The 12,735-nt window shown below is 34.3% G+C and overlaps 1 protein-coding gene across 1 annotated transcript; it reads left to right on the forward strand.

Annotated features, from left to right (window-relative positions):
- The first annotated feature begins 383 nt into the window (after window positions 1–383).
- LOC121391435 (squalene monooxygenase-like) lies at window positions 384–12,696 on the forward strand. Its single transcript, XM_041523074.1, is given in 13 exon segments — window positions 384–479; window positions 2,826–2,972; window positions 5,209–5,326; window positions 6,475–6,570; window positions 7,903–7,989; window positions 10,941–11,129; window positions 11,709–11,794; window positions 11,796–11,933; window positions 11,935–11,992; window positions 12,079–12,172; window positions 12,220–12,348; window positions 12,409–12,521; window positions 12,602–12,696. Coding segments are annotated over 13 exon segments (1,446 nt in total).
- Window positions 12,697–12,735: the final 39 nt, after the last annotated feature.

Genomic DNA, 12,735 nt, shown 5'->3' on the forward strand with positions numbered 1-12,735 from the left:
TTTGATGAAAAATAACAGCCAAATTCATGTATTTTGTAGACGACAACAAAGTGATAGCAGGAAATACAGTACTAGTCACATAATGTTGGAAAGGAGGAACAATCACTACACCAGGATCACTAGAAATAAAACCTCCACACAGGATTAAACCCTGGCCCAAAGAAAACTGTGCTACAAGAATAGGATATTATTTGCATAAATATGACAAATCTTTCGACCAGTGATCAGTTGTGATGCTGTACCATCTTCCTGTAGTGATGATATCTCATATGTGATGTTTGATTGACAAGATATATTGATGTTGGTATTATGTTGTGAACTGACAAACTTCAACAGATAGCTTGACTTAGAAAAAGGACTTACAAGGAAGGAATTACCCCAAGATGCTGATGGAGGTATTTGCTCAACAAGAAAGTCGCAGGCAAATGTTCCTGGAGTCGGTGCTTCACCACATGTGTGTCCTGAGTAGACAGCAATTGGTTTGTTTGAAATGACTTTTGAACCTGTTAAATTATTTGGCGAGTCAATTAAAAGTGTTTGAAGATAACCCAGTTGAATAGTTATAGAGGATTTTTCCACTTGTTATTGTCGTATCAATACCAGTGGGGCTCAGATCATGAGGGACAATTATATTAACTGTAGGAGTTTAGTTTATAGTGATAATAGTATCGTTGTTAGCAGATACAAGGAGAAGAGTACTAAATGAAACCAACAGTATTACTACCAGTGGAAATAGCATAGTAAATGTATTCATTCACTGGATATCTCCACATAGGATAACTCTGATAGACACCTGCTGTTCTACCACCACCACCGTCATAACCGTCACCAGCAACAAAGACTGATATTTTGCTACGTGATCCTGTAGACACTATGATACCTTTCTCTCGGTCTGTCCTACTATCAACAAAAATTACTTAAATCCAAATTGACAGTTTTGGGTATATTAGAAGTAACTGAGCCACTTGATATAGTTCCTGCTAAGTTTTTGATTGTAAAAGTGACTGGTTCGTTTTCCACAGTAGTAATAATAAGTGAAAGACTCTTTTTGTCTTTAAAAGGTAATGCTCCATAATATGAGAACTTGCTGATGTACTCCAGCCATCTAAATTGAAGACAACATATGTAATGATTGATATATTACACGACAATACCTCCAACTATTATGACAATACTTGAGTTATCAGTTGCTGAGTTAGCATAGATTACTTTGCAGATATATGTTTCCACTGTCAGACTGAGTCACACTAGTTAATTCAATAGTAGAGGACTTGTATTTGAAGTAGTGATAACAACTCCATACTATCTAACCACTGATAGGAGAGAATATTACCACTAGCTTCACATTTTAACTAATAGATCATTGCCATATAATACTATCACTGATCCTGATGGTGTTATCACTGGAGGACCTAGTAAAGATATAGTACAGTTATAATAATGTTAATATTTGTATTACCTTGTGATGTTACTAATGTAGACAGCAAGAGAGAATTAAGATGACAATAGAGAGAGACATCACTGTTACAATGTAATAACACAATTGTTTTTTTATAAATCCAAACAAGGTATGAATATTATTATTATTACGTTAATATCTATTATTGTGAATGGACGAATAATTATAAATATGATGCATGATGACTTGAAGATTAAAGGGATAAATTAAAACTGAAACAATTATTCTTTTTTGTAACAATATCATTAAAAATAAAATTAATAAGAGTTAGTAAACACAAGATTGTATAAAGTTCACTTAGAATGGACTATCAGTCATATTTGGAGAGGGCGGACTAACTGGTGTAGGACTGCGGACACTTTTAAATTTATCAATAAGTTTCTTATTGAAAAAAGGCATCAGATCTGGTTCACATTGTTTTCCTCTCTTCCATCCTCCATTAGGGGTACCTCCTGGTGATCTAAGAGATAAGTAGTCATAAACAAAAAACTAATTTCATCTATCAATCCATTCGGTTCTCTATCTGTCCATCATTCCATCTATCTATCCATCTATCTATTACTTCCATTGATGTAAATTTAGTAATACAGTAATGGGTTAATAACATCAACAAATCTCTATTATAGAAAATATCCCAACTACATTCTCTAAACAGTCATGTTATCTTTACAAGTAAACAACAATAGCTCCTACATATTAAGCTAAGTGTGTCCATTAGTAACAGGACTAGATTTATGGCACCTGTTCTTCGCTTGTTTTGTCGCAGACGATTACGTGGACCTGAGCTGGCTAATTGCCTAATGAGCTCTTGATAATGATTATGACTAAAATATAAATAAAAACAGAGTATTAATAATAATAATAATAATAATAATAATAATAAAGGATATATTACTGACTTGTGGGAATTTTCTGACATGATAAGATGAATTTTAGATTTTGTGTTAAGAGTCTTCCTCTAACAAATTATGAATGATGTAATTTAAATAATTAATTAAAAGAGGAAAATATTTAATTAAATAAAATAATTATTTTAAAATAATATCTATTATCCAAATAATATAAAAGTAATATAATTATATTGCAATTATATTATCAAGGAATTTGGGGGTATATGTACATAATGGACAGTCCCTGAAAGATTGTTATAATTATTATAGTTGTTAAAATATAAGAATTAAAATCTATTATGCTTTGATGCTTAGTAACCACAACTGTTTACACACTGTTACATTTAATCAAAACTATTAATTTAAAAACTCCCCCATAAAAGTAGTATGTCATTAATGGAGATTGAAATGACAAACAAGTGTGTCATTGATGAACTCACAGTTAAGGAGATGCATGTAATGGGACGTGGTTAAAGGATGCAGGTGGATTAACAGGAGGGGGTGGAGGGGGAGGAGAGGAGGGAGAGGAGCTAGAAGAGGAGATGACATGGATGATTCTAGGAGAGCTCTTTTCCGTTTCTCAGCTAGACGAGCTGAAAATCGTCGTCCTTCAAGCATATAAAGTAGATAACATATGGACATAGTGTTAATGACATGTGTCTTTTTATTGACATGTACATGTAAATAATACCCATATATGTACTGATGACATATATGTACATGTACCTTGTTGAGAGTATGTGAAGACATTCATTATGTCACTTTTAACTTTATCTAACTCCTTGTTGCATTCTTCTTTACTGGGGTGTTAAAAAACTACTGTCCTCACCAGCAAAATAACTGATCAATTTAAACCTATCAATAACATACATTCCAATTAATACCCATTTCTCTGTGTACATACTTTAACATACGATACCAGTCCTGTGCTTTCTGCTTCCTCCTTCTTACGTCTTTTTACAACTTTATAATATTCATCAGGATTTTCATTGAGATGAGCGATCAACTCTGGCCAGAGCTTCCTGGGTACAAGCTGACGTCTCTTCTTCGTATTCTTCCTCAGTTAACCGACTACAATACGTAGATCTTAGAGGATGGGCTCATCATATTCATCCAAAGTACCAGCCATCTTGAATATTTGAAACTTCCCGTAACCACGCTTATGTCATGTGAAGGTCATGTGATAGTCACATTTAGAATATGTCGGACAAGTGTCCTTGTCCTTATTAAGCGTCTTGTGTCGTACCAGCTGTAACTGCAGTTATCTTCCCTCGGGGAACTGAATCATTCGCTTTACTTTATCTCTGTGGACTTGCAAGTCTCAGGGCACATTAAAAGTGAGAAATCTCCTGGAATTTCAAGTATTTGATTGAGATTCCATATTGCCACTGGATTGTGTAACAATTTTCAAATTGCAGACTCGACCTTACTAGTTATTCTCTTGATATATTCGCCTCTTATCACCCACTAACTGAAGAAATTCCTGACAATTTAGTATCATTGATTTGTAACTTAACGTTAAACATTTAGAAAAAATAGAGATTTTACTAATCATCTGTTCGTAAGAACAATTCAAAATTTCTTTGCTTTCAAACTCTCGTCATTCCAATCAACTTACTACAGAGAACGTTATAATTTTTTCGTCGTCTTTATCAAATAGTAGCAATCATGGCTCTCCTGTTTTAACCTCGAAATGCATCTACAAGCAATCGGAGTTGGCAAGCAACCAAGAGGAAGCTGCCCGCTCTCTTACAAGGAAACAAGACTTTCAACCGAAACGACTCACAAACTGAAATGTCTGGACGGAAGGATCGTGGTGGGATGGTATTAGAAGTTCCACATCATTTCTCAACAGGTGATCCATTGTCACCTTCATCAGGGAAAACAACTTAAAAGCAAAGGTCAGTCTTGTTTAAGTACAAGTTTATAAGCTAGGCAATAATAAAACAGTATGAAAACATATTACATTGATCTCTAGTACCTATTACTGTAACACTAATACTACAGTTATTCACTTGACATCATAAACTAACTTTGTTAAGTGTGTTTTGGGAATACATGTTCTTGTATCGTTAGCATTAGTGGATTTTAAACTATACCTTTATTAATAACTAGTAGGAAATTACTATTAAATTTCCTTTACCTATTGTTATTATATTAGACTACAGAGGGTATAGGTAATAAACAATTGGAAAAGAGATCGACTACATTGCCTCAGCAGAGTTCATCTCATTACACATCTCCAAGAAGTGGTAAATACTCAAAATCCACTTACTCTGAAGGACGGCGTCCATCAAATCAACGACCACCAGTTGTCTCAAAGGAGAGATTTTGATGATGATTTACTACATAGAAAAAGAAGTAAGTAAAATGATAATATGTTGGAATAGGGTCTGGAGCATCTGCTCTAGTTAAGGGTCTGGCCAGGGCTAGCAATGGAAATAATGATATTTTAAAAAGTATCGTAGTGTTACTACATAATCAAATTATGTAGTAATAATATATTATACTAGTTTTTTGTAAATTATAACAATTTAAATTATTTTAATATTATGTATTGCACTCCTTCAGAAGGAGTGGCTGTAGTTGTAATGAAAGCTCTTGTTTTGAAGTTTTGAAACATGATGATGTGATAACTTTTTGGTCTTGAGGAATTTAAAATGCACTCAGTGTGGTCATTGTAACAGTATATGTCTATCAAATGGTAATGAATAGACTAAAGAGAGAACTATATAATATGAATAATTTTAAAATTAATAAGATTCATGAGTTGCTTTTACGTGCATGGTTTTATCTCATCAGTGAATAGTAGTTAATTACCTTTGAATTTTATTATATATGTATCTTTTTCTCTCACAGTTGACTGTTAGTGAGAGGAAGAGATCAGGCTCAATTTTCATTGAATCACTTTTGTTGAATTTCACCATTACTCCACGCGAGAGATACACTAGTGGTCACATTGGTGGTAGTTCGAATGGTGACTTCTCTCGTCGGAGAGGAAAGAAACATCATGATTTCAATAAAGAACAATTTTTACAAGCCAAGTAAGACATAAAGTTTTAATATAGGACAACTTGTATTAAGGATGCCCTCTATATCAGGACACTTGTTGTAATCTTATATCTAGTATAGGTACTTGTACATGTTCCTCTTACATGTATGTACACTTTTTTTAGCTGTCAGTTTATTGTAAGAGAGGGAGCTGGAGACTACAGTGTCTATTGTAATGATCCTGATCTATTGGGTTGACTGGGAATGCATTGAACAAGTTGTAAGTAATTATATGACGTATTAACTCTCTCTTTACTTTAAATTATAGCGACTGTTCTGTCATGAGATCCCATCTTGTCCTATTGTTTATATGCTCCCTCTGCTGGTATGTTGTGGTGGTCTGAAATGAAGCATAGTTTAAATATTTCTCTCTATTAGCTAAAATCACTCGTTGTGGACATGTGTACTGTTCATCGTGTATTTTACACTACCTAGCCTTAGTAAGTACCACTGTTACTTGTTATGTCATTTCTCTCTCTGTCTTTCCATTTCTGCCTCTCTCTCTCTCTCTCACACACACACACACACACACACACATACTCAGAGTGACAAAAAGTGGCGCAAATGTCCCATTTGTTATGAATCTATTTATAAGAAAGACTTGAAAAGGTAATGAGAACATATGATACAAATAGTTAAACACAGTCTATTATTAATATTGTTATAGTGTTACAACTATGGCTACTAGACTTTATGATGACAAAGATATCATCACCATGAAGCTAATGGTACGATACAAGGTAAGCCATGCCTCCTAATCACATGACATTTCAAAACTCATACAGGATGCTACTTTTGCCTTGCCTAAGACTGAATGGACTGAGGAGACTGGAAGTCTTATACCACCTTTAAATGGTATTATACAAACTCAACAACTTGGTTACTATAGTTGTATATAGGTGGAGAATACTGCCACTTTGCAAAGCTTTTGTCTGCTTTCTCCATCTCAGATAAAGACAGATATTATTGATAGAGAACGCACTCTACTGCTTCAACAACTTGCTCAACTCTCACCTGATGAAGTACATTTAAATGTACACCATCTTCGTTGATATATTTAATGTTATTTTATAGGAATCGAGAGATGTTTTGTAGAGGCTGCTCTGGAAGACTTGAAGACTAGAGAAGATAATATACAACAAAATGAAACAATCAAACAAGGAGATGAAGGTAACTTGTACATGTAACGGGATTCAAGTCCAACTAATTAAAGGGTTATACTCATTAACTAATGTCGTTAATAGTGATGTACCCTTATAGAATTGCCCCAACTATTACAATCTTTGCACCTTTTATTCACACCATTACTCATATAATATAGAATGGGTGATTATTCCGGGTGCTATATCAAATCACAGTGATGATATAAAGAGGGCTATAATCTTTGTATATTTTAGTATATCCCTGTATTCCTTTGCTGAGACATTGTATATCCTTTAGTTACTGAGTCACCATCCCAAGATGAAGTCTCACCCTCATCTAATTATAAAGTCTGAGTGTCTGTGATGACTCATACATATCGGGAGAGTTTCAACCTACTTTCTCTGAAGATGAAGATGAGAGTGTTTTTAAGAGTAAGCCGGATGTAAGTAAAGTTGTTTATTGTATTACTAGTGAACTATGTTGTATAATATTTAGTCTTCACTGTTGTCAGTTGATGTCCCAGTTTATCGCCATGTCAACAGTTTGAGTAGTATTTCATCTGAAGGGGAAATAGAAGAGAATGAAAGTGATTGTCTAATCTCCCTCTCCCTTTCTGCATCTAAACGTATTGTTATATACATAATATCACTTACTATGTGTTATATAACAAGCATTAGATGCTAAAGTAATAAATGTAGGTGACAATAGAGTTTGATGTCCTCTAACATATGGACTCTATACGAGCTTACAGACACCATACTTAATTCTATGTGGCATATTTCTATGAAATGAACCTTTTAACATATTGCACTTATTTATTATTATGTTCATCTCTTATAGTGTTATTTCAGTATCAGGCTCACCTCAATATACTACAGAATATGTCCATTTCTATCAATGTAAGATCACTTACTTTAGTAGAGAAATATCATATTGTCCACTATAGCTTCCGATGGACAGCATCTATATCTACACCCTATCAACACTAAATGCTTATTAAAGGTATGATCACAAACTTCTAGAAATCGATATCATTAATATTTTTATAAAGGAGTATGGGTCTTGGGATAACTGTCCCAGTACTATTACCCGCACGTATTGTGGAGATAGAGCACTATTCAATGACAGAGGTTAGTATATGGCCTTCTATCTACATGTATAATTGTTATTCCATTGATCTCTAGGATGAGAGAAGACGACATCGATTTCTTGGACATTTGCCATTAACTTGTGAATTTGGTCTCTGTGAATTGGATTTAACACCACCTGATATTTCTTATCAAACTCTGGAAGATTTGCCGTAAATTCAATGTAGTATTCTCAGTACATAATTTGTTGTTTTATTTTTGATACCTTAAGATCAACTGCAGAAACGTAAACAAAAGCGACAGAAGAAAAGAAGAGAAGAGAAACGAAGGGAAAAGAAAGCTGATAGACAGGATTACTGTAAGTCTCTATAAAACAAACATTCTAGCAGTCATTTCTCTTACTGTATAGTGTCTGCAGATTCTATCTCACTGCCTCCCAATCCAGCAGACATTAGTCCCTGAACATCTTCATAACTTTCCTCTCCATGGCATCCCTCACCTCCTTTGCCATCTCCTCTAAGACCTCTCAATCCAAATGCCAAGAGCTTTGTCCCTGATAAGACAACCAGTTAAAGACGATGGAGTGAGAAAGAGAACAATAGATACAATGTCTCCAAGTGCAAGTCCATCTTTTGCTCAAGCTCTGGTCTCAGGAGAGAAAAAGACGCCTGTTTCTAAGCCATCTCGTAGTATTAGAAGCACAGGTTTGTTTTGTGTGAGGTATTTATTTATGTTACTAATGACTTAACTATAGGGCTTGTGAAATCACCCCCAGTCTTTTTGCCAGGAGACGACAAAGAGGATGAGAACTATAAGTGCCTTCATTTCAAGATGCTTTTTCTGATGCTTTCCATACAGCTTCTCAATCTGTAAAAGCTGCCACTCAAAGTAAGTGATAAACTACACACAGTTTGATAAAATATTTGTTTTAATACCATTAGATCCTGGAGGTAAACCTGGAGGAAGTAAACAGCAAAGAAAGGTTGCAAAAAATTGGTATTGTTTTCCACTGGAGGTCAGCGCAGGATATGACAAAATTCCCACTTTTGAAACGCCCCCAAAAAAACTAAATAAATAAATACAACCTATAGAAAATAATGCCTTCCACAGTTAGACTATTATTAAAAAAGATAGCATGTAATTCTCTATGTATAATATGGCCGTAGTATCATCAAAACACAGCTCATCATTTGATTAAAGGTATAGTACAAAGAACAATATATTCTAATTCCTCATATTGTTAGTTTTATTATCTTTGTTTTAATTTTAGTATTTGTTAGCCTACTTAATTGAACACCTTTAAATGATAAAGTAGGATTTTAAATTTCTTTTGTTTTTTTTCCGTATAATCAATAAACAATTACTTCAATACAATTTCCATAAAACTTAATCGTTGATCTTTAGAACCACAGATCATTAAATTTGTATAAAATCTGGTGCTTTTTGATGAAGTGAATGTTACACTCTGAACTGTAGCAGTATGAAAATTGAGTGCTGCTAATGGTTTCCCTTTCTTTACAGCCAAATACCCTATCCTAAAGAACAGAGACAATTTTAAATTGAAGTAGTTCTCAAAAGAATGCTTTTCATTTGCACCTGTCTACCCAACCAGGGAAGAAAATAATAATACAGGCTCCTTAGTTTGTCTTTACTATATACAAATTTTAAAACTATATGATTAGTTGGGTGCTGCTGAGTTATTTTATTTTCTTACCGTCCGTCCCATCCTCCTGAGCACATAATGCGACCATCATGTCTAATGCTGACTGAAGCTACACCACTATTCCTCAAAGCAACACTATATTTTGTTTGAAGTATCCTCTGAAAAAATGATGATTGTTATAATTGCTTTAGCATACTTCTTGACTGAGTTGAAATGTTTCAAGTGTTTTTAAGGTGATCCACATACACCATGATTTCTTTCATTATCATAATCCAAACACATTACTGAAGTACTACTTCATTACAAAATCTTGTTAATCTATGACAGACCTGGCTCTGAGAACATTTTTAGAGAGCTTAATTCCTTGTCTGGCATTCTCACATCCCAACTACAAGACTACCATCTTCACATCCTGCTAACACTTGTACTGTTTAGTGGAAGTGTTGATAATACTTCTGACACACATCACCATTCCTTTATGGAAAACATACAACATGTTTCAATTATTAAAAAAATTGAAATATCGAAACCTTTAGTCTTTGGCTCTTTAACAGAAAGAGATCCATTTGTTGACCAGTTGAAATGTTAAAAATGTTTACCTATATAATATAAAGAATTATTAATGATGTCATTCCTATATATACCTTCCCATGTTCATTATCAGCAAGTGCTATAGTGGATGTGCCTATAATGATAGTGTAAAGTACTCATTACAAAATAGCAACAACTTATGAGTACTCACCATCTTGTGATGTGTTAGCAGAGTGAAATTACAGAAACTAGGATCTGGCGTTTCAAAATGATTCTTTGCTGCTTCAGTCTTGACATCCCAAACAGTCACTTTTCCTTGCCTACCTAGCCTATATAATGTTGTGTACATATTCCATGTAAATGTATTGTGACTTACGATATGATGTCCTTAGTGCCGATGTCATCTGGAACTGCTTCGACAGCAACTATACCAATGTCACAATTTTGTTTCCAAATTTCACGTTTCATCTCTAAGTCCCAGACTCCAAGAACACCACTTGATGTTCTGAAAATTAGAGATCATTTTGCATTGATGATTTTATGATGTAATTTACCCCATCAAAACAGTGTTTGCCACTGTCGAGATCAGCATATTGGACACAAGATATTTCTCCTGCACATGGGCGTATAGTGAAAATGGGGTCAGGAGAAGGAGGAGATTGGAAAGAGGATTAGATGAAGTGGATTGAGCCATTTAACATTACATGATGTAGGTGTGTCTAAAGTTAAATAAATTCATTGCTTGCGATCTCGCGTATCTGTCTAGCACGCTATGGTGCGATAGCTCAGCTGATTCTTTTAACCATAAAAATTTAACTTATTATATTACTGTTTGTACAATATTGTTATATGCGGTTTTATGTACAGACATTCCTATGATTATGAGCTGACAAAACACAGCAGATAATCACCGTGAAGATTGGCAACCATGTTACTTCTTGGTTGGACTCTGTTGGTAGCAATTACTCTTTCATTAATAGGTGCTTTACTATTTTATAAAAGAAGATACCAAAAAGTAAAAAAAGAGGTATAAAACTCTTGTAACTATGATTTAATGAAGATAATATTATTCCTATCTATCATAAAATAGTACCATCACGTCATTCCTGCTCCAGACCACTATGATATAGTTACAGAGATAGCAATAGTTGGAGCTGGTATTCTTGGCTCATCTCTGGCAGCTACATTAGCCAGAGATGACGAAAGTGACATACTTGAAAGAGACCTCTCAGAACCTGACAGAATTGTAGGAGAGCTATTGCAACCAGGAGGATTTAGAGCATTAAAGAAACTTGGACTAGATGGTATGTATTGATAGTTGAACCAAAATGCCCTAACAGGCCTATTAAATGATCAACCAACAACTTCTAAAATGTATTCCAATTGAATTCAGAATTAATATTGTGCCTTTGTGTATCTGAACTAAAGTAGGCCTTGATCCATCTCATAGTTAATACTTTTCTTCTACTAAATTATTTTCATTATTAATTTATTGACAGACTCCCTTGAGGGAACTGACTACCATATTGTACATGGCTATGTGGTACATGATAATTACTCCAATACACATGTACAATTAAGTTACCCAATAAATGCGGAGAAACAAATTGAAACAGGACGATCTTTCCATCATGGTCGATTTGTAATGGGGGCTAAGAAAACAAGCAAAGAATGAAACCAAGTAAGGCAGGCGGACATTGATACAATGTGTCATTGTTCTCAAGTGTCACAGTGGTTGAAGGAACGTGTGCCATTTATTAGAAGACACAATGGTGTCATTAATGGAGTTCAATACAAGACAAAGAGAATGGATTAACAAAAGTTAGAAATACTTGTTAATAATATATTTGTTCATATAAATATCTTCTCACTATAACAGACAGTGAAGGCAGATCTTACTGTTGTTGCTGATGGTTGCTTTTCCAAATTTCGTAAAGATCTCGTTACTCCATCAGTGTCAGTGTGGTCCCAATTTTGTTGGAGTCATTATGCATAATGTCCCACAGTTTGCACCTGGTCATGCTGAGATTGTTTTAGGAAATAGTGGTCCTATTTTAATATATCAAATATCTAGTACCTGTACTCGAATCCTAGTTGACGTTCCTAGTAAATTTGCCCTCTAACCTCAAGGATTATATGGTGGAAAAAGTTGCTCCACAACTACCAGGTTGATTGTTTTATTCATGAAAATATTATATATATATATATATATATATATATATATATATATATATATATATGCTCCTAATATAGACTACATTTGTGGACCATTTTTAAAAGCAGTGGAAAATGATCGTCTACGCAGCATGCCAAATAGTTTTCTGCCTCCACTACCTAATCTGAACCAGGTTATTGTAATGCTGTCTCTTTAATCATTGTTACTTTTTGGTCTTTAGGTGTTATTATACTAGGTGATGCTTTTAATATGAGACACCCACTTACTGGAGCTGGGATGAGTGTAGCTCTAAATGATGTTCTTCTCCTTCGTCAAATATTTCGTAATATATCACATCTTACTGATCAGTCAGTTATTAGAATATACGCACCTTCTTTGTTTCATATATGTGTCTTTTTATGATCTAGTGATCAGTTTCAAAATGCTTTCAATAGCTTTCAGATTAAGAGGAAATGTTCTCATTCTTTTGTGATAAATATATTAGCACAGGCACTCTATGCTTTGTTTGCTTCTCCTGAAGGTAAGTCTGATTTACTAGATGTCACTGTATTGCTTATTGTCAAAGCTCTGATGTAAATGATACAATGTGTTGTATTGTAGGTCATATGAATGATTTGAGACAGGCTTGTTTTGAATATTTCAAGTTAGGAGGTTTGGCTGTCTCAGGGCCAGTGGGTCCCTATCTGCGTGAGTAGCAAATATGTCTTGATCCTTTGAAGTATATCATTATGTTT

The sequence above is a fragment of the Gigantopelta aegis genome, unplaced genomic scaffold (genome assembly GCF_016097555.1).
Source record: "Gigantopelta aegis isolate Gae_Host unplaced genomic scaffold, Gae_host_genome ctg2414_pilon_pilon, whole genome shotgun sequence".
NCBI classification, from domain to species: Eukaryota; Metazoa; Mollusca; class Gastropoda; order Neomphalida; family Peltospiridae; genus Gigantopelta; species Gigantopelta aegis.